At 45.5% G+C, this 23,480-nt stretch overlaps 3 protein-coding genes across 7 annotated transcripts in view; 2 read left to right on the top strand and 1 right to left on the bottom strand.

Annotated features, from left to right (window-relative positions):
• The first annotated feature begins 8,274 nt into the window (after positions 1 to 8,274).
• On the top strand, positions 8,275 to 15,011 carry LOC131447316 (E3 ubiquitin-protein ligase RING2-A-like). Of its 4 annotated transcripts, none has more exons than XM_058619027.1 (7): positions 8,275 to 8,489; positions 9,410 to 9,511; positions 9,588 to 9,751; positions 10,350 to 10,565; positions 12,467 to 12,787; positions 12,864 to 13,050; positions 14,134 to 15,011. In XM_058619027.1, exons 2-7 carry the CDS (start codon positions 9,434 to 9,436, stop codon positions 14,284 to 14,286), a joined length of 1,119 nt encoding a protein of 372 aa, XP_058475010.1. In that variant the 5' UTR covers positions 8,275 to 8,489; positions 9,410 to 9,433; the 3' UTR covers positions 14,287 to 15,011. The 4 variants fall into 4 exon arrangements, with proteins under 4 accessions (XP_058475010.1, XP_058475011.1, XP_058475008.1 ...); XM_058619028.1 differs by having other exon boundaries at positions 8,276 to 8,489; positions 9,591 to 9,751; XM_058619025.1 differs by having other exon boundaries at positions 8,276 to 8,489; positions 10,350 to 10,574.
• A 523-nt stretch (positions 15,012 to 15,534) lies between these two features.
• Positions 15,535 to 19,346, bottom strand: rps18 (ribosomal protein S18). The gene is made up of 6 exons (XM_058619031.1): positions 19,243 to 19,346; positions 17,962 to 18,060; positions 17,736 to 17,822; positions 16,111 to 16,212; positions 15,752 to 15,843; positions 15,535 to 15,654 (listed from the first exon to the last, which is right to left on the bottom strand). Exons 1-6 carry the CDS (start codon positions 19,243 to 19,245, stop codon positions 15,579 to 15,581), a joined length of 459 nt encoding a protein of 152 aa, XP_058475014.1. The 5' UTR covers positions 19,246 to 19,346; the 3' UTR covers positions 15,535 to 15,578.
• A 176-nt stretch (positions 19,347 to 19,522) lies between these two features.
• The window catches only part of vps52 (VPS52 subunit of GARP complex), a 9,450-nt gene continuing 5,492 nt past the window's right edge, over positions 19,523 to 23,480 (top strand). Inside the window, exons 1-10 of one of the 2 annotated variants that reach the window (XM_058619019.1) lie at positions 19,523 to 19,628; positions 20,954 to 21,035; positions 21,352 to 21,404; positions 21,515 to 21,590; positions 21,692 to 21,759; positions 22,030 to 22,205; positions 22,308 to 22,458; positions 22,531 to 22,631; positions 22,723 to 22,855; positions 23,128 to 23,185. In XM_058619019.1, the coding sequence (XP_058475002.1) occupies positions 19,530 to 19,628; positions 20,954 to 21,035; positions 21,352 to 21,404; positions 21,515 to 21,590; positions 21,692 to 21,759; positions 22,030 to 22,205; positions 22,308 to 22,458; positions 22,531 to 22,631; positions 22,723 to 22,855; positions 23,128 to 23,185 (997 nt within the window). In that variant the 5' untranslated portion in view covers positions 19,523 to 19,529. Of the gene's footprint in view, positions 19,655 to 20,953; positions 21,036 to 21,351; positions 21,405 to 21,514; positions 21,591 to 21,691; positions 21,760 to 22,029; positions 22,206 to 22,307; positions 22,459 to 22,530; positions 22,632 to 22,722; positions 22,856 to 23,127; positions 23,186 to 23,480 lie in introns of both variants that reach the window. The other variant, XM_058619022.1, reaches the window with a different exon arrangement.

Here is a 23,480-nt window from a genome sequence, read left to right as displayed (position 1 = left end):
AGCAGCAACAGCAGCAGCATCCACGACAGGATACAATGCTGAAAAAGCAGCAACAGCTGCAGACAAAGCTAACGCAGCTGCACAGTTGGCAGCAGCAGCAGCTCAAGCACTACTCAACGGACAAATGTCACCAGAAGAGGCCGCTAAAGTTGCAGAAGAAGCAGCCAACGTCGCCAAAGAAGCAGCAAAAGCAGCACTAGAAGCAGCACAATCAGCACCAGAGTCAAGCGCAGATCTAGTGAAGAAAATAGCAGAGGCCTCATCAAACGCATCAGCTGCTGCAGACAAAGCAGCAGAGGCTGCAAAGAAAGCTGCTTCTGCAAAAACAGCAGAAAGTGCAGACGCAGCCGCAGCAGCCGCAAAAGAGGCAGCAGCAGCTGCAGCAAGAGCTCTGGAGGCACTACAGCAGGTATTATCAGAAGCCAAAAACAAAACATCTGACGCAAGCACAGGAACATCACCACTGCAACAATTAGCCATTTTAGCAGCAGAGCTGGCAGCAGAAATGGCCAATACAACATCAGCTAAAGCAGAAGCAGCAGCTGCAGCAGCAGCAGCGGCAGCAAAGGCAACAACTGAAGAAATGTCTACTCAAAAGGCAAAGGAAGCAGCTGATTTGGCAAAGGAGGCAGTAGAGTCTGCACTGGCAGCAGCAGCTGCTGGAAAAGCAGCAACAACAGCAACGGCCACGGCAACTGAGCTTTCATCACCATCTGCTCCCGAAGCAAATGTGACCACACCAACACTTGCAGAAGCAGCAACAGGAGCAGCCACAGCGGCATCATCTGCAGCAACAGCAGTAGCAGCAGCAGCAGCAGCACTAGCAGACATCGCTGCAGGAAAATCACCAGAAAGTGCAAAGACCACTTCAGAGGCTGCACTAGCAGCTGCCGTCGCTGCCGCTGCAGTAGCAAGTGGTAAAACTACACCAACAGACGCATCTGATGCAGCGACACGAGCCGCAGATGAAGCAACAGCTGCTGCACTTAACTCAATATCAGCAGCAACAACAGCACCAGAGGCAACAGCAGAACTAGCAAAGAAAGCACTTGAAGCAGCAATAATGGCCTCCATGGCAGCAAGATCAGCAGCAGAAGCAGGAGAACTGGCAGCAGAGTACGAGTCCACAATGACACCAGAAATTGCAGCAGATGTCCTCAGAGCTGCAAAATTAGCAGCAGATCAAGCTAAAGTAGCAGCAGCAGTGTTGAAACCTCTGCTAACATCACCAGACATCGGATCATTACCAGCAGAAACAGCTACAACTCTAAACTTAGCCATCGCTGCAGCTCAGACAGCAACTACGTGGGCAGAAGAAGTGGCAAAGAAGATTGAAGAAATGGAAAAAGTAGCGTCAACAAAACCAGATGAGGCAGCATCATCCCTAAATGAGGCAATAAATGCAGCAAAATTAGCAAGTGGTGCTTCCATAGTAGCAGCAGCATCGGCCAAAGGAGGAGAAGATGCAACTGTAACAGCAGCAACTCGAGAAAGTGCAACAGCAGCTGCCACAGCCGCAGCAGCCGCAGCAGCAGCAGCAGCAGCAGCAACAGCAGCAACAGCAGCAGCATCCACGACAGGATACAATGCTGAAAAAGCAGCAACAGCTGCAGACAAAGCTAACGCAGCTGCACAGTTGGCAGCAGCAGCAGCTCAAGCACTACTCAACGGACAAATGTCACCAGAAGAGGCCGCTAAAGTTGCGGAAGAAGCAGCCAACGTCGCCAAAGAAGCAGCAAAAGCAGCACTAGAAGCAGCACAATCAGCACCAGAGTCAAGTGCAGATCTAGTGAAGAAAATAGCAGAGGCCTCGTCAAACGCATCAGCTGCTGCAGACAAAGCAGCAGAGGCTGCAAAGAAAGCTGCCTCTGCAAAAACAGCAGAAAGTGCAGACGCAGCCGCAGCAGCCGCAAAAGAGGCAGCAGCAGCTGCAGCAAGAGCTCTGGAGGCACTACAGCAGGTATTATCAGAAGCCAAAAACAAAACATCTGACGCAAGCACAGGAACATCACCACTGCAACAATTAGCCATTTTAGCAGCAGAGCTGGCAACAGAAATGGCTAAAGCAACATCAGCAAAAGCAGAAGCAGCAGCTGCAGCAGCAGCAGCGGCAGCAAGAGCAGCAACTGAAGAAATGTCCACTCAAAAGGCAAAGGAAGCAGCTGATTTGGCAAAGGAGGCAACCGTGTCTGCACTGGCAGCAACAGCTGCTGGAAAAGCAGCAACAACAGCTGCATCTGCACACAAAGCTATCATTCTAGTACCAACTGAAAGTCCCCCAACTGCTACAACCACAGCAGGACCAACAACAACTGTCCCAGCTGCAGTAACATCACCATCAAAATCTCCAACACTGGCAGCAGTAACAGCTACAGCAGCAACCGCATCATCTGCAGCGACAGCAGTAGCAGCAGCAGCAGCAGCACTGGCTGCAGCCGCTGCAGGAAAATCACCAGCAACTGCAAAGAACACTTCAGAGGCTGCACTAGCAGCTGCCGTCGCTGCCGCTGCAGTAGCAAGTGGTAAAAAGATACCAAAAGAGGCATCTGATGCAGCGACACGAGCCGCAAATGAAGCAACAGCTGCTGCACTTAACTCAATATCAGCAGCAACAACAGCACCAGAGGCAACAGCAGAATTAGCAAAGAAAGCACTTGAAGCAGCAATAATGGCCTCCATCGCAGCAACATCAGCAGCAGATGCAGGAGAACTGGCAGCAGAGTACGAGTCCACAATGACACCAGAAATTGCAGCTGCTGTCCTCAGAGCTGCAAAATTAGCAGCAGATCAAGCTAAAGTAGCAGCAGCAGTGTTGAAACCTCTGCTAACATCACCAGACATCGGATCATTACCAGCAGAAAAAGCTGCTGCTCTAAACTTAGTCATCGCTGCAGCTCAGACAGCAACTACGTGGGCAGAAGAAGTGGCAAAGAAGATTGAAGAAATGGAAAAAGTAGCGTCAACAAAACCAGATGAGGCAGCATCATCCCTAAATGAGGCAATAAATGCAGCAAAATTAGCAAGTATCCTTGCTAATATCACAGCAATAGCAGCTGAGGGAACAGAAACAGCAGATACAAGCATACCAGCAACAAGTACACCTGCTACAACTGCACCCGCTACAACTGCCCCCGCTACAACTGCTCCAGCAACAACAACATCAAACAAAGTGGAAACAGAACTGACTCCAGCATTGCGCTTAGCACTGACCGTGAAAGCAGCAGCATCTGCAGCAGCAGCAGCATCTGCAGCAGCTGCAGCAGGTGGAGCTACTTGTGCATTAGCTGGAGAATCTACAGCCCCGCAAGCCGCTAAAGCAATTGAGTCTGCGCGAGAAGCGGCCAGAATAGCAGTTTTACTGGCATCCGGACTAAAAATACCGGCAGAGGCAGCTTTTGCAGCAACAGACGCTGCCACAGCCGCCAGAAAAGCAGCAGATGAAGCTATGGAGAAATCAAACAAATCACCATCACTCGCAAGAGTAGCAAACGCATCGCTGATCGCTGCAAACGCCGCAGATCAAGCAGCAAAAGCAGCAAATAATGCAGCTATTCACAAAACTCTCGCTGCTAGCGTGATCAAAGAAGTAGCACAAGTTGAAAAGATGGTGATGGACATATCAGATATCGCCAAACAAATAATGAAAGAAGCAGCAGCATCTGCCAGTGAACCAGCACGCTCATCATTATTGGCAGCGCAAGGAGTGGCAACGACGGCCAAAGTAGCAGCATTGATAGCATCTACAGCCAGCGGAGACCAGGCATCAGAGGCCGGGGTGGCAGCCGAAAGCGCCGGCGCCGCAGCACTGGCAGCTTACGCCGCACTGCCACAGGTAGTCGGCACTGCTACTGCACCAGGTGATGGAGCAGCAGCAGCAGCACCCGCTATAACTTCACCCGCCACAACTGCCCCCGCTACAACTGCACCCGCTACAACTGCCCCCGCTACAACTGCTCCAGCAACGACAACATCAAACAAAGTGGAAACAGAACTGACTCCAGCATTGCGCTTAGCACTGACCGTGAAAGCAGCAGCATCTGCAGCAGCAGCAGCATCTGCAGCAGCGGCAGCAGGTGGAGCTACTTGTGCATTAGCTGGAGAATCTACAGCCCCGCAAGCCGCTAAAGCAATTGAGTCTGCGCAAGAAGCGGCCAGAATAGCAGTTTTACTGGCATCCGGACTAAAAACGCCGGCAGAGGCAGCATTTGCAGCAACAGACGCTGCCACAGCCGCAAGAAAAGCAGCAGATGAAGCTATGGAGAAATCAAACAAATCACCATCACTCGCAAGAGTAGCAAACGCATCGCTGATCGCTGCAAACGCCGCAGATCAAGCAGCAAAAGCAGCAAATAATGCAGCTATTCACAAAACTCTCGCTGCTAGCGTGATCAAAGAAGTAGCACAAGTTGAAAATATGGTGATGGACATATCAGATATCGCCAAACAAATAATGAAAGAAGCAGCAGCATCTGCCAGTGAACCAGCACGCTCATCATTATTGGCAGCGCAAGCAGTGGCAACGATGGCCAAAGTAGCAGCATTGATAGCATCTACAGCCAGCGGAGACCAGGCATCAGAGGCCGGGGTGGCAGCCGAAAGCGCCGGCGCCGCAGCACTGGCAGCTCACTTGGCACTGCCACAGGTAGTCGGCACTGCTACAGCACCAGGTGATGGAGCAGCAGCAGCAGCACCCGCTACAACTGCTCCAGCAACAACAAGACAGATTACAACTGTGTCCATGGCCACTTCGATGGCAGGCGCAACAGCAGGGTTAGCAGCAACAACAGCAGCAGCTGTTGGACCATTGACCAAAGAAGAAGTAGCTGCACTCAAGGCTGCGCAAAAAGCTGCTGAAGCCGCCACATCATTAGCAGAGGGGGAATCAACACTACGAGTGGCTGCAGATGCAGCAGGCGCAGCAGCAGATGCTGCAGAGGCAGCAACAAGGGTCTCAGAGAATAGAGCAGCAGCAAACGAGATCATGGTGGCAGCAAGAGAAGCAGCAAACGCTGCAAGAGAAGCAGCAGACGTGGCTGAAAAAGCAGCGTCATCAGACACAGTGGAAGGTTTGGAAGAAGCTGCAAAGTCAGCGAAAAAAGCAGCAGATCAAGCAAAAACTGCCATGTCAGACGTCAAGACAACAGAAGTGAAAGATGCAGTAGAGATCACCAAGGCAGTGGCAGACCTGACAATATCGTTGGCAACATCAGCAACAACGGTGCTGTTATATGCATCAGAAAACAACACTGAAATACTGGAATCAACTGCAAAAATAACAGCAGCCATTGCAACACTAGCAGTCAATCGCACACTGATTCCGTCGACAACAGCACCAGTGTCTTCCCAAGTCAAGAAAGCAACAGTCGCAGCATCAGCAGCTGCAGCAGGGGCAGCAGCTGCAGCGGCTGCGGCTGCAGCTGCTGCCGCCGGACCAGGAGCACTTGATGCTGCCAAGGAAGCGGCAAGAGCTGCCAAGGAGGCAACAAACGCTGCCGTGGGTCTTAAAGAGGGAACGGTATCCAGGGAAGAAGCAACTGAAAAAACAAAAGCAGCAGCGGACGCAGCAAAAGCAGCAGCGGAAGCAGCAAAGCGAGCCGCGGCAACAAGCTCAACAGTGCCAGCAGCACAAGGATTGGAGTTAGCAAAGGCAGCGGAGGAAGCAGCGGCAGCGGCAAATAAAGCATCAACAGCAGCCTCGAAGGCATCATCTGCAAGTTCACTGATAGATCTGACAGATGCCAGCGTGGCTGCGGGAGATGCGGCCACACTGACCCTAGATGTGGCAAAACGCTTGAAAGACATCTTATCAGACGCTGGCGGGTCATCGGCGGACCAGCTTAAGATTCTGGAATCTGTGAGCAAAATAGCAGACTTGGCAAAATCAGCAGCGGAGATGGCAAACAAAACAATGGAGACGGCAATTAAAGTGGCATCAGAGCCCACACCCTCATCAGGCCTGGATGTAGTGATGGACTCGTCAGCACTGGTTGCCATGGACACAACTTCAATCGTAGCAGGTTTAACAGAAGGTCTGATCAATGACATGTCAGCCGGAAATGGTTCTGGTTCTGGTTCTGGATCTGGATCTGGTTCTGGTTCTGGCTCTGGCTCTGGCTCTGGCTCTGGATCTGGCTCTGGCTCTGGATCTGCATCAAGTTCAGATTCAGTTTCAGGATCTGGTTCAGGGTCTGGATCGGGATCAGTAAACAGCACAGTAACAGCAGCTGCAGTCAGCAACAGACTGAGTGTGGTTTGTGCCACGGCGGCGGCCATTGCTGCTGCTGTGCTCCTGTAAGGACTGACCACTCCCACATGTATTTATTATTACTCTTATCTTAAAATCACATCTACATCTAAATTGTAAAAATCAGTGAGAGGAGACTCCGGGCAAATGTAATTTATCAGAAGAACTAATCAATGACAGTGGTGATATTTAAAAGTGTGTAAATTATATTATTTATTATGCTATTTATTGTGTGTGTGTGTGTGTGTGACTTAAGCAGAATAATATGTTCATCAAGTTGATGTTCTTGTGTGTGTGTGTGTGTTGTGTGTATAAGAATAATGTGTATAAAAATTAATATTTTTAATTACAATTGATTGTAGACTGTAAATAAAATATTGCACTTAATGTCATTTATAAAACACGTCTTAATCAATAAATTAACAAATTCATGAATACATTTTTGTCTCATTCTGTTCAGCTCACGACACTTATTTTAAGTTTTTAATTATGATATATTTCACATCTAAAATGAGCACAAAACAACAGAACAATAATTACCAATGTATTTGTGGAAATATAGCAAATATGATGGAGGGTTTTACGTCACAGTTCAGTGTTTTCTTCAACTTTCATTCTTTAGCTTACTTACTGTTGTTGTGATAAGTATCAATATCAGCTGATTTCAATGTGTAAACACACAAACATGGCAGCTGTCAGAGACACAAGGAAAACCTGATTTTAGTCACTTCATTAAGAACTCAGACGACACAGTCGGCCATTTTGAGTCTGAGGAGCAAACACAAAATTGCCGCCAGCAGAGACACATAGAATAAGATTTTAGCAAATGAAAAAAAGACTTGTGTAATAAAATCTGCATCAGTTTTAGTTCACGACGTTCACGTCTCTATCTCACTGTGAGACAGACTTCACTCTTCAAGTATTCACTCTCACACACACACACACACACACACACACACACACACACACACACACACTCACTCTCCCTCCCACACACACACACACACACACACACACTCACACACTAACTCTCCCTCCCACACACACACACACACACACACACACACTCACCCACACCAAACCTCACAGAGAAAATCAGTGATTTTAACATCACACACACACGAGTTGTTGATCCACTACTGCCTCCATCACTAAGTTCAAATGTCTGTCCACACGAGGCAGCAGAGGACCCCGTGAGCTAAAATCACTGATTTTCTCCATGGGGTTTGGTGTGGGGGAGTGAGTGAGTGAGTGTGTGTGTGTGTGTGTGTGTGTGGGAGAGTGAGTGCTTTACAAACTTCAGTTTCCTGTTGGAAAAGTCTGTCTAACAGTGAGATAAAGACGTGAACATGTTCCTAAGATATCATCATATCATCAAGTGGCTAAAATATTTTTTTTTATTGCGTTTTCACTAAAGATCAACCTGCTGGTATCTGTACTATATCCAACGTGTGGTTAAAAAAACTGAATTATCCCTTTAAAGAAATGGGCCATTCTGCCTCCTTGAGTACTTTCACTTGTGACTGTTTACAACAAATAACTGTGATTGCAGTGAAGTGTTTGTACATTGAAATGAATGAATGACGTGAGTTCAACAGCCTGCAGTCATTTCAGCTCAGCGTTCCTAATAAACTGACCACTGAGTGGTTCTGACTGTGAGCGCTGTTTTTGAGTGTGGCGCAGACGGAAGTCAGAACATTCCAAATATCACAGAAACACAGTGTGACGCCTTTACGACACAAAGAAACTCTGACCAAGAGTGAATCACAGTGTCCTCACATGTTCAGGGTGTTATTTCTGGAAGCAGTCGCTCTCTTATCACAGCATTTAACTTGCATTCAATTCATTGAAATATAAACAAACAGTGACTTTCTTTGCCCGAGAAATAAAGTGTTGACCTTAGTATCTATCTGTCTGTCTGTCTATCTATCTATCTATCTATCTATCTGTCTGTCTGTCTGTCTGTCTGTCCCTGGTGCAGTACACCGACTGACCGTTGTGGCGCTGTGGTGGTGACAGGAAGTGAGTTGTTCCGGGGAGAAGAAGAGGAAGAAGAAGAAGAACACAGATGGCTAACGTTAGCATTGATGTTAGCTAGCTGCGGTCTTAGTGAAAATGTCGCACTCTTCGTGTGTTTTTCTTTTTCCCGCTGTCTTTTAAAAACCGTGTCCGCGCTCTCGGCCAGTTCCCGCCTCCGCGTGCGTGTTTGGGCGTGTTTGGGCGTGTTTTTGAGGCGGCGTCTGAGGTGAGTAACTCACGGTTTCCTCCGTGTTTTCATCACGTCAGTGTGTGACGATGACTCAGGTGTGAATGAGTTCAACTTCACCAACTTCTTTAAAACGCTCGTGGGAAGTTGTAACGTTCAGTTTGGTGCTGACATCACGTTCCTGTGCTGACTGAAATAATCGCGAAACTTGATGTCACGCGATACTTAGTGGCTGCTTTTAATGTTATAATATTAACAAGCCATTGTTTTTCTTCTTATCATTGTTATAAGGTGACGTCAAAATAACAAACTGTAACGGGACAAAATATGACAGGAAAGCACATCGCTTTTAATAAGAAGATTTTCACGACCGCTCTTTTTAACAGTGCAATATTTTGTAAGTGTTTTTGTTAGTAATTGTAATGTTAACGTAACACGTTGTGTAATATTACAACACTTTATAACCTTTTCTTTTTTTTTAATATAAAGGCAGTGGTTACCAAAGACTGGGTCGCGACCCACAGATGGGTCATTGGAGGTTTTTATTGGGGGGGGGGGGGGGCGGGGTCTTTTTGATTGGTCTTATGATTTATGTGCACAGTATATGTTTGAAATAACATGCATAAAAGGAAGTTTGAATTCATTGACCAAGCATTTCTTATTTGTTAAACTACGTCAGGTTTTACAGACATGGCTGTAAATGAGTCACAACGTTATTCTTTCACATTCTTGTCACGGTTTCTGTGGCGATTCTTTGGGAAACACTGCTGTCAGTGAATGTTCAACATTAGTAACATTACTATAACATGTTTCTTCTAATGTTTGTTGCGTTTCAATTTCCTGTGTTAGCCTTCGGATAAATGTAGGCAGTGTACGGACAGGAAGCCCCGCCCATTTGCATGTTGAAAACCAAATCAAATTAAAGTTTGTGAATCGCACTCATGTTCACTCTTGTTCAGAGAGGATTGTGGGAAACGGCAGCCATGGCAGCACCGGTGAACATCCAGACAACGAGCAAGACGTGGGAGTTGAGTCTGTACGAGCTGCACAGGAGCCCGCAGGTACGAGCGCACCACACGTAGCATTAACGCGCTGCCGCGGGCGCGTCTGACGCCTGCTGTTCTGCGTCTGTGCCAGCAGGAGGCGATCATGGACGGGACAGAGGTGGCCGTGTCTCCTCGCTCTCTGCACAGCGAGCTCATGTGTCCCATCTGTCTGGACATGCTGAAGAACACCATGACAACCAAAGAGTGTCTGCACCGCTTCTGCTCCGACTGCATCGTCACCGCTCTGCGATCAGGGTGAGAAGCGCTGGTCGTCATGGTGACGAGAGGCCACGCGGGCAAATGAGTGTCAGTGTTATTTTGTCCCACATGTCGTTATGCAGTAGAGAGTTTACCACACAGAATAATTTCAACTGCTTGAAAATACTTTGGCTGCAACCAACTATTATTTTCTCGATTAATCCATGATGTCAGAAAATATTGATCAGTGTTTGTCAAACGTGGAAATAATGATGTTTCTCAAATGTCTTGTTTTGTCCACAAATCGAAATGAATGATTTCTTTGTTTTAATGGAGCAAAGAAAGTAGAAAATATTCACATTTTAAGAAGCTGAAAAATGACAAAAACTGCTTTTAATTATTAAATCAAACTCAAATAGTTTGATTTAGTAATTGATTTATAATCAAGTTATCATTGCAGCCGAAAATCTACGAAGACATTATGACATACTGTAAAGTACTGCTAAAAAAACTACAAACTGATTCAGACTTAGTTCACAAACAGAAAACGCACTATGATATCCAGCAAACGACTTCAAGACACTACTACAAACTACATCGCAGTACACAAACTACTGCAAAATGTTCGGTCTTAAGCTCCACCCCCCTCACGCAGGAACAAGGAGTGTCCAACCTGCAGGAAGAAGTTGGTGTCCCGACGTTCGCTGCGTCGAGACTCTAACTTTGACGCGCTGATCTCTAAAATCTACCCGAGTCGCGAAGAGTACGAGGCTCATCAGCAGCGAGTCCTGGATCGACTCAACCGACTCCACAACCCGGACGCTCTGAGCTCCAGCATCGAGGAGGGGCTGAGACAACAGGCGCGCTACAGGTCTGAGAGGTGGGGCCACAGCAGAGACAGCCAATCACAACAGAAACAGTCAATCACAACAGAGACAGCCACTGTGATGTCATGACCTTTGGTTGGACGGATGTTAGTTTGACCTTTGGTTGGACGAACGTTAGTTTGACCTTTGGTTGGCAGACGTAAGTTTGACCTTTGGTTGGACGTTAGTTAGTTTGACCTTTGGTTGGATGGACGTTAGTCTGACCTTTGGTTGGATGGACGTTAGTCTGACCTTTGGGTGGATGGACGTTAGTCTGACCTTTGGGTGGACGGACGTTAGTCTGACCTTTGGGTGGACGGACGTTAGTTTGACCTTTGGTTGGTTGGATGGACGTTAGTCTGACCTTTGGTTGGACGGATGTTAGTCTGAGCTTTGGTTGGATGGACGTTAGTCTGACCTTTGGGTGGACGGACAGACATTAGTCTGACCGGACAGACGTTAGTCTGACCTTTGGGTGGACGGACAGACGTTAGTCTGACCTTTGGTTGGACGGACGTAAGTTTGACCTTTGGTTGGACGGACGTTAGTCTGACCTTTGGTTGGACGGACGTTAGTTTGACCTTTGGGTGGATGGACGGACGTTAGTTTGACCTTTGGGTGGATGGATGGACGTTAGTTTGACCTTTGGGTGGATGGATGGACGTTAGTTTGACCTTTGGTTGGAGGGACGTTAGTTTGACCTTTGGTTGGAGGGACGTTAGTTTGACCTTTGGTTGGACGGACGTAAGTTTGACCTTTGGTTGGACGGACGTTAGTTTGACCTTTGGTTGGATGGACGTTAGTCTGACCTTTGGTTGGATGGATGTTAGTTTGACCTTTGGTTGGTTGCATGGGCGTTAGTTTGACCTTTGGTTGGATGGACGTGAGTTTGACCTTTGGTTGGACGGACGTGAGTTTGACCTTTGGTTGGAAGGATGTTAGTTTAACCTTTGGTTGGAGGGACGTTAGTTTGACCTTTGGTTGGACGGACATAAGTTTGACCTTTGGTTGGACGTTAGTTAGTTTGACCTTTGGTTGGATGGACGTTAGTCTGACCTTTGGTTGGATGGATGTTAGTTTGACCTTTGGTTGGTTGGATGGGCGTTAGTTTGACCTTTGGTTGGATGGACGTGAGTTTGACCTTTGGTTGGACGGACGTGAGTTTGACCTTTGGTTGGAAGGATGTTAGTTTAACCTTTGGTTGGACGGACGTTAGTTTGACCTTTGGTTGGTTGGACGGACGTTAGTTTGACCTTTGGTTGGTTGGACGGACGTTAGTCTGACCTTTGGTTGGATGGACGTGAGTTTGACCTTTGGTTGGTTGGACGGACGTTAGTTTGACATTTGGACGGACGTTAGTTTGACCTTTGGTTGGACAGACTTTAGCTTGACCTTTGGACAGACGTTAGTTTGACCTTTGGTTGGATGGACGTTAGTCTGACCTTTGGTTGGATGGATGTTAGTTTGATCTTTGGTTGGTTGGATGGACGTTGGTTTGACCTTTGGTTGGATGGACGTGAGTTTGACCTTTGGTTGGTTGGACGGACGTAAGTTTGACCTTTGGTTGGATGGACGTTAGTCTGACCTTTGGTAGGACGGACGTTAGTCAGACCTTTGGTTGGTTGGACAAACGTAAGTTTGACCTTTGTTGGACGGACGTTAGTTTGATCTTTGGTAGGATGGATGTTAGTTTGACCTTTGGTTGGACGGACGTTAGTTTGACCTTTGGTTGGTTGGATGGACGTTAGTTTGATGTTTGGTTGGATGGACGTTAGTTTGACGTTTGGTTGGACAGAAGTTAGTCTGACCTTTGGTTGGACGGATGTTAGTTTGACCTTTGGTTGGATGGACGTTACTATAACTGACCTTTGAACTGTTGTCACTCTGAATTTACCGCCCCCTGCAGGAACCACCGGGTGAAGAAGCCGACTCAGGAAAGTGACAACACCACATTCAGTGGTGGGGAAGACAACGGTGACACCCGGTCACACGTGTCCCATGACTCCACCCCCTCACACATGCCACACCCCTGTGGGCAGACATCCTCAGAGGCCGGGCCGAGCCGCAAGAGGCCGCGTGTCTCAGAGGACGGCTCGGGGCTAGAGGCTGACAGCGGGAGCCCGACGCCTCCACTGAGACACCAGGAAGAGGGGCCGGCCTCAGAGATCGAGCTGGTGTTCAGACCACAACCACAGCTAGTCCACCGCCACGACTACAACCAGACCAGGTGAGGCAGAGCTACGGCTGAATATCACATGACATAACGGTGACTTTCACCCTGATGGGATTGTCTTTGTCTGCAGATTTGTGAAGACGACAGCCAACGCCACTGTGGACCATCTGTCCAAATACCTGGCTCTGCGCATTGCTCTAGAGGACAGACGGACCAATGAGGAGACACAGGACAGGGGGAGGGAGGGGTCCAGTCTGAGCCAAGTCAGTGAGAAACAGTACACCATCTACATCATCACCCAAGGAGGACAGTTCTCTGTGAGTCACTGTGGGCGGGGTCACACGGACAAACAGCCAATCACAAGCTGAAGCTGAGCAGCGCAACATTTTAAGACAAAAGAGTTTTCCAGATTACAGACGAAACAGATGCAGGCTAGCTATATACACGTGTGTGTGTGTGCATGTATATATATGTGTGTGTGTGTATATATATACACACATATACACATATATATACACACATACACATATATATACGTGTGTGTGCATGTATATATGTATATATGTGTATACATACACATATATATGTGTGTGTGTGTGTATATATATACACATATATACACGTGTGTGCATGTATAAATGTGTGTATATATATATATACACACGTGTGTGTGCATATATATACACGTGTGCATATATATGTATATGTGTGTGTACATATATATATACGTGTGTGTGTGTGTGTATGTATGTGTGTGTGTGTGTATATATATATATATATACACATCTCTTTGTCATCTCTTTTTTTGTGTGTATATATATATATATATATATATTTATACACATGTATGTATGTATGCATGTATGTATGTATATATATATGTATATATATATATATATATATGTATATATACATATATATACATATATATATAAAAAAGAGATGACGGCCGTGTGTTTATGATGTCGTAGGTCAGTCAGTCATCATCTACCGCTTTATCCTCCGCCAGAGGGTCGCGGGGGGTGCTGTGCCAATCTCAGCTACATCGGGCGATAGGCGGGGTCACACCCTGGACAGTTCACCAGTCCATCGCAGGGCCACACACAGATAGAGACAAACAACCATTCACTCTCACACTCACTCCTATGGTCAATTTGGAGCGTCCAATTTACCTATCCCCACATTGCATGTTTTTGGACTGTGGGAGGAAGCCGGAGAACCCGGAGAGAACCCACGCACACGGGGAGAACATGCAAACTCCATGCAGAAAGGCCCTTGTTCCAACCGGGGCTCGAACCCGGGTCTTCTCGCTGCAAGGCGAGAGTGCTAACCACCACACCACCGTGTGGCCCGATGTCGTAGGTGAAGTTGTGTAATAAGCTCCTCCTCTTCCTCCTCAGACGCTGAACGGTTCTCTGACTCTGGAACTCGTCAATGAGAAATACTGGAAGGTCAGGAAACCGCTGGAGCTCTACTATGCTCCCACCAAGGAGCAACCTGCACCATCACCTCCCCACCACCAGAGGTCTCCTCTTCCTCAGAGGGAGGGATGAGGGGGAGGAGTCTGCAGCTTTTGCCGTGTTCATAGCATCATTGCTGTGTTATTTTTTATATACGGAGTCAGATTTTACATGAAACAGAATTGGATTTAAATGATTTTCTAACAGTTCTGATTGTTGACGTGATTTTTAATTACTTTTATAATTAAAAATCTTTAATTAGCAGCGGTGCCAAAATTACAGAAGAGTATTAGTGCCACATGTTAAAAGGTTTTTGTAAGGTTTCTGAGATGAAAGACAGATTAAAGTGAGGTTGTGTGTAGTATTTAGTAATTTGGCAGCTGAATTTTAAATATTTGACTAAATTTTTTCCCCCTAAATTCTATGAAGTGGGACTTTTGATTAAGTTACATCCCATAATGTCACAGTGGTAGGGCAGCAGAGCGACAAGCAGGAAAAAGGAAATCTGAATCTGCGACTCCTTTAACTTTTTTTTTTTTTTTTTTAATAGACTGAAATTGTTTTTCTTAAACTCGCTTCAGTCGCAATCTTTAATCTCTTGTCTGCCATCGGCTCATGTCCCAGCATGCATTGAGGCAAGCCGCCGCCCCGTCTCGTGCACACGTTACCGTTACGTTCCCCGTTAAAAGCCATAAACATGGAGACGACGCAGGACTCTGCGTCTTCTTCTCCTGACGCACTTTAACAAAAACATCCAAGTCTTTGTTCTTCAGCTCATTTTAATCTTTAACCAAAGATTAAAAGAATCTAATGTCAAAGTGTTTTGTTTCTTTGCTTCATGAAAAAAAGAAAAGATAAATGTGTCAATGAAATCACACTGTTTCAAACGTCCTCAGTGGGGACAATGTTACATTTATATTGAAGGTTGTCATTTCTGTGGGATTTTAACAATTTTAAATGTGGTTTTCTCAAAGTATCAGCTTCACCTAAACCTGACCCCACACATGTGAACCAGTGGCTGTCGTGTTATGTTCATACATTTGATAAACACATGAATATTTCACCCATTAAAACTGGATGCAATGCTGCACCTTAAATATTGATCAGTGATGTCATCGCTAACGGTGGCTAACAGCAGTTAGCCCATGTCTCAGCTTCTGTCCGGAGCCGAAACCAGGTCTAATAATCTTAATCCTGTTTCATTAATGAGGTCATCATGGTAACCATGCAAATAAATACTCATTCAACAGGTGATGGCCTTTTAACCCCAAACCAAAGCCCCACCCCCCCCAGGGTTGACCACAGGACAGGACAGGACAAAGGAGACCAACAGTGGACAGGTTTCTTTGAACTGTGGTTTTATTTTCCAAACATGAGACGACACGTTACTTCTTCTTGGACACGCCCACGGTGCGTCCACGGCGGCCGGTGGTCTTCGTGTGCTGACCGCGCACGCGCAGACTGAAACACATTATCATCACCAGGTCAAATAAATCCATCAATAAATAAATGAATAAATAAATGAATAAATAAAATACAGGTGGAGTGGAACCCTCACCCCCAGAAGTGTCTGAGTCCACGATGAGCCCTGATCTTCTTCAGCCGCTCCAGGTCTTCTCTCAGCTTGTTGTCCAGACCGTTGGCGAGGACCTGGAACCACAAACGCCACATTCACTCGATCAACATACTTCAACCACTTTATTCATATATCATTATACAATTCATCAATAAATTAAACTGTCATTTTCAGTGTGTGTGTGTCACAGTAAACAGTGTTAACACAACCACAACATTTCACTGTCGTTGACAAACACATTACCGATGAAGTCGCTCGTCCTGATAGTCGACTAATTATCGCCGACTCATGGTTTTTACAGATAGAGCTTCTGTTAGATCACCTGTGTGTGTGTGTGTTACCTGGCTGTATTTGCCGTCCTTCACGTCCTTCTGTCTGTTCAGAAACCAGTCTGGGATCTTGTACTGACGAGGATTCTGCATGATGGTCACCACTCGCTCCACCTGAAAGACCACAGCCACGTCACCAAAAGGTCAAAGGTCACGTTTGAGGAAAAACATTTCATCATTTCACTCAGCCACTGAAAACAACGCACGCCAAACAGGATGTTGTGACGCAGCAGAGAGAGTGATGGGCGAGAGTGGTGGAACAGCTCAGATTAAATCTTGGAACGTGTCTTTGAGCTGCAGATTATAAACATTGTCTGCGTTTGAGCAGTGAACTAAAGACAGCAGCTCATTATTAAACATTAATTATCGGCCTGGTCGCTATTTGATATTTTGACGCAAATCAGCAATTTTTTATTTTATTTAAATCCGACGGCTGATAAAAGATTAACTAAAAAGTGGGTTATTTTGGCTGATGCAGCCACACCTCTGTCTGCAGCAGAGCTCCACCCACAGCACCAGCATCCTAGTCCTCTACAACTCACTAACGTGAGAGTGAGAGTGAGAGACAGGGAACCTAATGAACTCAGTTCAGTAAATAGCAATAATCCAGCCCATCATCATTCACTGCAGCAGCACTAACCCTGTGGAACACAACAGCTGATCACAGATCAGCTCGGTCGACTCATTTCTGCCTGATGAAAAAAACAAGACTGTAACAATGGAGAGTGTGTGTGTGTGTGTGTAATAATGGCTGTTCAACTACCAAGTTACTTGTGTTATACTGAACTGTATCAGATCTTCCTGCATTATTGTCTTAATAATAAAAACTTTAAGCTGTTTAATAGTTTGTATTATTCAAAAATCTGACACTAATTTCACTTTTACTGCAAATGGATATCGTTACAGCTACAGACTGAATGATTTTCATACTTGTGAGATTAGCAGTACTGTCACAGTAATTAAGGATTTAATGTTGCACTTTAAAGTAAAGAGGTCATGTGATAACCTGTGGACGTGAGCTGAAGTGAAGCAGAGGAACATGACACGGGTTTGACTCCGTCTGAGATTTCTTTGGTACCAAATAATGAAACCGTTTCATTTTCATGTCACTATTTACTCAAATAAGTGTAAGTGTGTGTGTGCGCGCGCTTTGACTGTTTCTCAAACTTTATCAGATCTTCCTGCATTATTGTCTTAATAATAAAAACTTTAAGCTGTTTAATAGTTTGTATTATTCAAAAATCTGACACTAATTTCACTTTTACTGCAAATGGATATCGTTACAGCTACAGACTGAATGATTTTCATACTGTCACTACATGTCACTATTTACTCAAATAAGTGTAAGTGTGTGTGTGCGCGCGCGCGCGCTTTGACTGTTTCTCAAACTTTGTCAGACCGAGGACAACAGAACTCAAAATAACACGACAGGCCGGGAATCGTCCCCAAAGCATGCTGGGAAGTGTTGAACAGAGATTCTGACCTGTGTGTGTATGCAGCAGCGTGTCTGTGTTTTAAAGGTGCACATGGCTTTATGATGCGTTTGCTGCCCCTGGTACCAGGGCGTCAGAGAGGGAGATGATTTTAAACTCATTCTTTCAGGTGAGCGAGTGATGGTGTGAGTGAGTGAAAGTCACCTCCTCCTCCGTCAGCTCTCCCGCTCTCTTGCTCAGGTCGATGTCTGCCTTCCTCAGGACGACATGGGCATAACGTCTGCCAACTCCCTAACACACACAATAACATGAAAAAGATCTGAAGATAAAGACGTTTGAACTCATTTAAAGTGTAGATTACAATTCCCTCACACAAACATTTGTCCACCACGGATTAAAGAGGCAAACAGGGTGAAACGGACGACCTCACCTTGATGGCAGTGATGGCGAAGGCGATTTTCCTCCGACCATCGATGTTCGTGTTGAGAACACGAAGAATGTGCTGGAACTTCTCAGGGATGACGAGAGACTGAAAACCACAGCACACTGTGACTGCTCTTCATCTTCATCACAAACCAGCTATACACTCACATTTGATATTTAAACAAAACTTTACTTTTAAAACAAAAAACTCTTTTAACAGAGACAATGTCTGATACATGTAAACAAACCAAAGGTCTTTACACGTCAACACATCATTTCATAAATATTCAGATTTCCATGTTGTAGTAAAAAGACTTTATGGTCGCAAGTTCAGCTCCACCCCTGGCAGGTTGTACTCAATTCCCTTGTAAGTCACTTTGGAGAAAAGCATCTGCTACATGACATGTAAGTTCAACAACAACACAAAGTCTTCAGTGACGTCAGACGCGAGTTTTTAAGATGAAAACATGTCAACAAAATGAAGTTCAGTGCATTCATGTCAATGTTCTGCTCCGAGATAAAAACTCAATCATTAGAACCTTTGTTTACACCAGGGGTGCTCAACCTGTGGCATCTTTAGTTTTCTCAAGTATCAACGACACACAATCCAAATATTACTCCATTTATTTCACAGTGGGTTTGAAATAAACCGTTTTCTTTTTTAAGAGTTTAAATTTCATGAATCGTTTTTTCTGTATAGTTAGATCAGACAGATCAATCACACTGAACAGTGGAGCTAATGTCTTAGCTCCACATTAGCAGAAAGCCTTCAGTTTCAACGTGAACTTACGTCTCGAGCCTGACACACATTTACCCCGCGTCACGTGCACTGACAACGGCGTGATTTAAGTGCACGCGCCGCAGCTACGACAAAAACACCCCCACCTATGTGGAGCTTGTGCTAGTTAGCTTAGAAGCTAACCGCCTCCTAACTAACACGTATTAACACATATGAACAGCGACAATGTAACGATCTACGACCGGAGCCGAGTCTGCGTCAACACCGACATTCAACGAGCGAACAATCGGAGACGGAAGCGACAAAAACGAGAGAGATTGAGCAGAAAGTGTGGCTACATGAGTAGAGTTTGTGCCCGCGCTTTAGCGCCGAGGTTCAACGGTGAAAATAAACCTTCATCCCGCACAAATATCCACAAAATTCACCACGCGTCCGCTCACGGGAAACACACAATAAACACCACAGTCTCTAGAAAGTGACACACGTGTGCGTTTAACGCAGGATGGAGGCGGATTTCAGCAGAACTACAGGCAAAGAAAACGCTCCTACCATCTTGGAAGTGGGTTCCGTGCGAAGAGGAAGTCACAGCGCTCTCGCGTGAGTTTGACCACACGCGCGAACGGAAGTGGGTCCGTCTCTTTAATGTCCGACCAGCGTGTTATTCTCTAATCATTCACAAATGTAAAGGAAATGTGTTTCTGGTTAAAACTGTGAATAAATAACTTTAGAAATTCTGTTTGTTTCAAAAAATAAAATATTTTTTCAAAGATCCTCGCGCCACCCTCCAGTCCAGTGGGTGGCGGTAATGCGCCTGTTGTAGAAGGGGGAGGGGCTTAATGAACATGGCGGATGACGCTGCAGAAGCTCCGGCGGCTCTGGATGTAAACACTTCTGGAAACGCGACAGACTCCGCTATCGCGTATTTACAAGACGAGGTGACTTTTAAAAGTCTTTTCACGCGGTAAATCAAACTCTGGTGACAAGAAACTCACGTCTTATCGCGTGTTTTGACGTCGTGCAGTGACGTACCGTGAAGCTAATGTAGCAGTTAGCTTCCTGGTTTAGCTCAGTCCAGTGTTTGCTTTAGAACAGTTTTTCCCGTTTTAGCTCGATATTAAAAGAACAACAAGAAATCAGATTATTCTTTCTTGTGTTATCCCACAGATTATTCTTTTCTTATGTTTATCAACATATTAAACTAGATTAATTTAAATGGTTAATGAATCAACTACAGTAAAAACCACCTGGATGCTAAATAAGCTTATATTTTATATACCGTTTAATGTTAAATGTAGCGCTGCAATGATATTATAATTTATCTTTATTAAAAGTATTCTCTGCATTTGACCCATCCTAGAATTAGGAGCAGTGGGCTGCCACACTGAGTGGCGCCCGGGGAGCAATGGGGTACCTTGCTCAGGTAAGGTACCTTTCGACCTGGTGGGGACTTGAACCGGCGACCTTATTTATTCTATGACTACATTAACTGTCATCTGTTTTTGATAAAAGATTAACCAGGTTCAGCAGTTTTTCAAATAGTAATATTTTCCAAAAATTCGTTTTCTGATATTTCAGCTTCTTAAATGTGAAAACTTTATGGTTTCTTTGCTCCATATAAAACATTTTTGTTTGTAGACAAAAACAAGACGTTTGACGACATCCTTATTTAAGATAAAATTAAATAATCCTTGATTATTAATCGGACTGGAGTGGGACATAGTAATGTATTTTCACATCTGTGAATGTACAGTATAGAATAATATTGACAATAAAGCTATAAAAAGGTAAAAGTTATTGGAGGTATTGCATGTGGGGTTTTTCCAGTTTTGACAAACACTGATCAGTATATTTTATATTTAGTTATATTTTATGAACCAATTGACAAAATAATCTAAGGTCATATCAGGTAAATGACTTACAAACATATTTATTGATTATGTGAGGTGTCATTTGTATTTACTTTTACTACAAACCTGGGACATTTGCTCACCACCATGTTGCTATAACGCACCACGTTCACCATTTATTTGAGTTTTATTTTTCCACGACTCCTCTGTTACGTACAGCAGCTCTGTGTCTGTGAAGACACGAAAACACCAGAGAGAGACATTTACAATATGATGTGATTTTATTGTCCCTGTGGGGAAATTTGTCTTGGACTTGATTGTACATAAAAGTAATGCCTTCACATACAATAAAAACAACACGTGTCAAAATATAACACTCAAAGTGTGTGTGTTTGTGTGTGTGTCCTCCACAGAAGCCTGACGCAGACATGACTCACCTGAACCTTGGAGAACTGGACCTCACCACTGATGAGTACATCCTCGATGAAGTGGACAGTAAGTCAACATTTATCGTACAGTGTGTTTGTAAGAGGTTCAACTGTGTGGTGAGCACTGAGGGCGACTCCTTACGCCCCCTGCTGCTGAGAACCAGCCTGACTCGCTCTCACAGTGAAAGTCTTAAGTTCGATATCTTAAGAACATGAAGTGGTGAGTGGTTTACAAACTTTAGTTTCCTGTTGGAAAAGTCTGTCTAACAGTGAGATAAAGACGTGAACATGTGATGCAGGTATCGTAGACTTAAAGTGATGTCTGAGGGGGCGCTCACAGCACACTCAGAGCTGAACACTTGAACATGTTCTGTCTCCTGCAGTTCACATTCAGGCCAACCTGGAGGACGACCTGGTGAAGGAGGCGCTGAAGACGGTGAGAGAGTCTCAGGCTAAATCCTGAGTTTATAAATCTGTTGGTTTAAGCCTTGTAATGAGACAAATATCAGTTCTTTCCAACATTAAAGCAAATATTTTATGTTTTAGGGTGTTGACCTGCGACAGTACTCCAAACAGGTGGAGGTGGAGCTGCAGAGGATCGAGCAGGTGTCCATCAGAGACTGTATCTTGTCCAAATATCTCTAACAATTCACTTCAAGTATGTATGATGTGCTGCAGTAGATACCAGTTGAACTTTTCTTTTCCTGAGCCGTCGTCTCTCAGACATCAAAGAGAGTCAGAACATCGCTCTCCTGCACAACCAGATCACCGCCTGTGACGCCATACTGGAGGTAAGTCAAGACGCCCACAGAAAGGGACAAGGATGTGTTTTCATCATGGTATCAGTTAGGTACAGTAAGGTAAGGTTTGGGATGATAAAGTCCTGAGAACAGAACCTTTACTTGGTAGGCGGGGCGTGGACGACGTGACAATATTTTTGGTTCTATCCCTAATGGAAAAATAAAAATATACATATGGACAAAGAAATCATGTGAAAATCAAATGTAAATGAGTGTGCGTGACTGTGATCAGGGTTTCCTCATGTGTTTGCCTGTGGTCAGCGTATGGAGGGCATGCTGAGCGGCTTCCAGAGCGACCTGTCGTCCATCAGCAGTGAGATCCAGACGCTGCAGCAGCAGTCCGTCAGCATGAACGTGCGTCTGAAGAACCGTCAGGCCATACGCAGCCACCTCAGCCAGCTGGTGGACGAGCTGGTGGTTCCTGGAGCCATGATCTCGTAAGTGAAGCTGCTGTCTCTGTGTCATGTGTGTTTGTCGACGAGTGTGGGAGGGTTCTCTCTCTCTCTCTCCCCCTCTCTGACCACCACGTCTCACCGCAGCACCATCCTGGAGAGTCCGGTGACGGAGCAGGACTTCCTGGAGCAGCTTCACGAGCTCAACAACAAGATCAACTTTGCCAAAGAGCTGAGCTTCAGAGAGACGCTCGCCTGCTCCGACATCCAGGACATTGTCGACCGCCTCAAAATCAAGGTGACACACATGCACGAGTCGGGAGGAGCTCTCAGAACGAACTTTGTTACAAACTTTGTTCCTTCTCCTCAGGCTGTGTCGAAGATCAGAGAGTTCATCCTGCAGAAGATCTACTCTTTCAGGAAGCCGATGACCAACTACCAGATCCCTCAGAACACTCTGCTCAAATACAGGTGAGAGCATCTGCCCCTGAAACGTCTCTTTCACCTGAACCTTCACCTGAACCTTCACCTGAACCTTCACGCTGTGTTTGTCTCGCTGCAGGTTTTTTTACCAGTTCCTCTTGGCCAATGAGAGGGCGGTTGCCAAGGAGATCCGAGATGAGTACGTGGACACGATGAGCAAGATTTACTACAGTTACTTCAAGTCATACAGCAGCAGGCTGCTCAAAGTGCAGGTAAGTGAGTGACATCATCAACACTCATTTACATAACGCCTCACAACCAGAGGCTCCGCCTCCGTCCAGCAACACGCTTGTCATGTGACCCAGCCACGTGCATTTGAACTTGTGTCACATCCTGGATTTTTTTTTTATATACTAAAACAAAATGGTGAAAGATTAGATGTAACCATAGCAACGGGGGTGAGTTTTAAGATTTAAAGGTGTGGGTGGAGCCTCTGTGGACAGACCTCAGCTCCTCACATGTGACGTGTTTGTCTCGTCGACAGTACGAGGAGGTGGCGGACAAAGACGACCTGATGGGAGTGGAAGACACGGCCAAGAAAGATATCCTTTAAAGTGTGTGTGCGCGTGTGTTCCTGTTGGAAAAGACTGTCTCACACTGAGATTAAGACGTGAACGTATTATTAAAGATATCGTAGATTAAAACTGAGATTTTATTTGGTTACTCACACACCAACGTCCATAGAGAAAATCACTGATTTCTCTATGGAGCTGCTGGTCCTCTGCTGCCTCTTGTGGTCACTTTGTGTCACTGAGGTCCATCTGAACATAAAATAAGACATTTGAACTTAGTGTTGGAGGCAGCAGTGGATCCACAACTCCCGTGTGTGTGTGTGTG

The sequence above is a fragment of the Solea solea genome, chromosome 20 (assembly GCF_958295425.1).
Source record: "Solea solea chromosome 20, fSolSol10.1, whole genome shotgun sequence".
Taxonomy (NCBI): domain Eukaryota; kingdom Metazoa; phylum Chordata; class Actinopteri; order Pleuronectiformes; family Soleidae; genus Solea; species Solea solea.
This window is presented reverse-complemented; position numbering and strand designations above follow the sequence as displayed.

What these genes read in the sequence shown, in the direction of transcription:
- LOC131447316 (XM_058619025.1), top strand. Translation starts at nt 9,434, where the DNA reads ATGGCAGCACCGGTGAACATCCAGACAACGAGCAAGACGTGGGAGTTG. An exon ending in GTCACCGCTCTGCGATCAGG is followed by an intron (nt 9,752 to 10,349) that starts GTGAGAAGCGCT and finishes CCCCTCACGCAG; the next exon opens with GAACAAGGAGTGTCCAACCT. An exon ending in CCCAAGGAGGACAGTTCTCT is followed by an intron (nt 13,051 to 14,133) that starts GTGAGTCACTGT and finishes CTTCCTCCTCAG; the next exon opens with ACGCTGAACGGTTCTCTGAC.
- rps18 (XM_058619031.1), bottom strand. An exon ending in TCGCCATCACTGCCATCAAG is followed by an intron (nt 17,823 to 17,961) that starts GTGAGGTCGTCC and finishes TGTGTGTGTTAG; the next exon opens with GGAGTTGGCAGACGTTATGC. An exon ending in GAGAGCTGACGGAGGAGGAG is followed by an intron (nt 16,213 to 17,735) that starts GTGACTTTCACT and finishes GTGGTCTTTCAG; the next exon opens with GTGGAGCGAGTGGTGACCAT.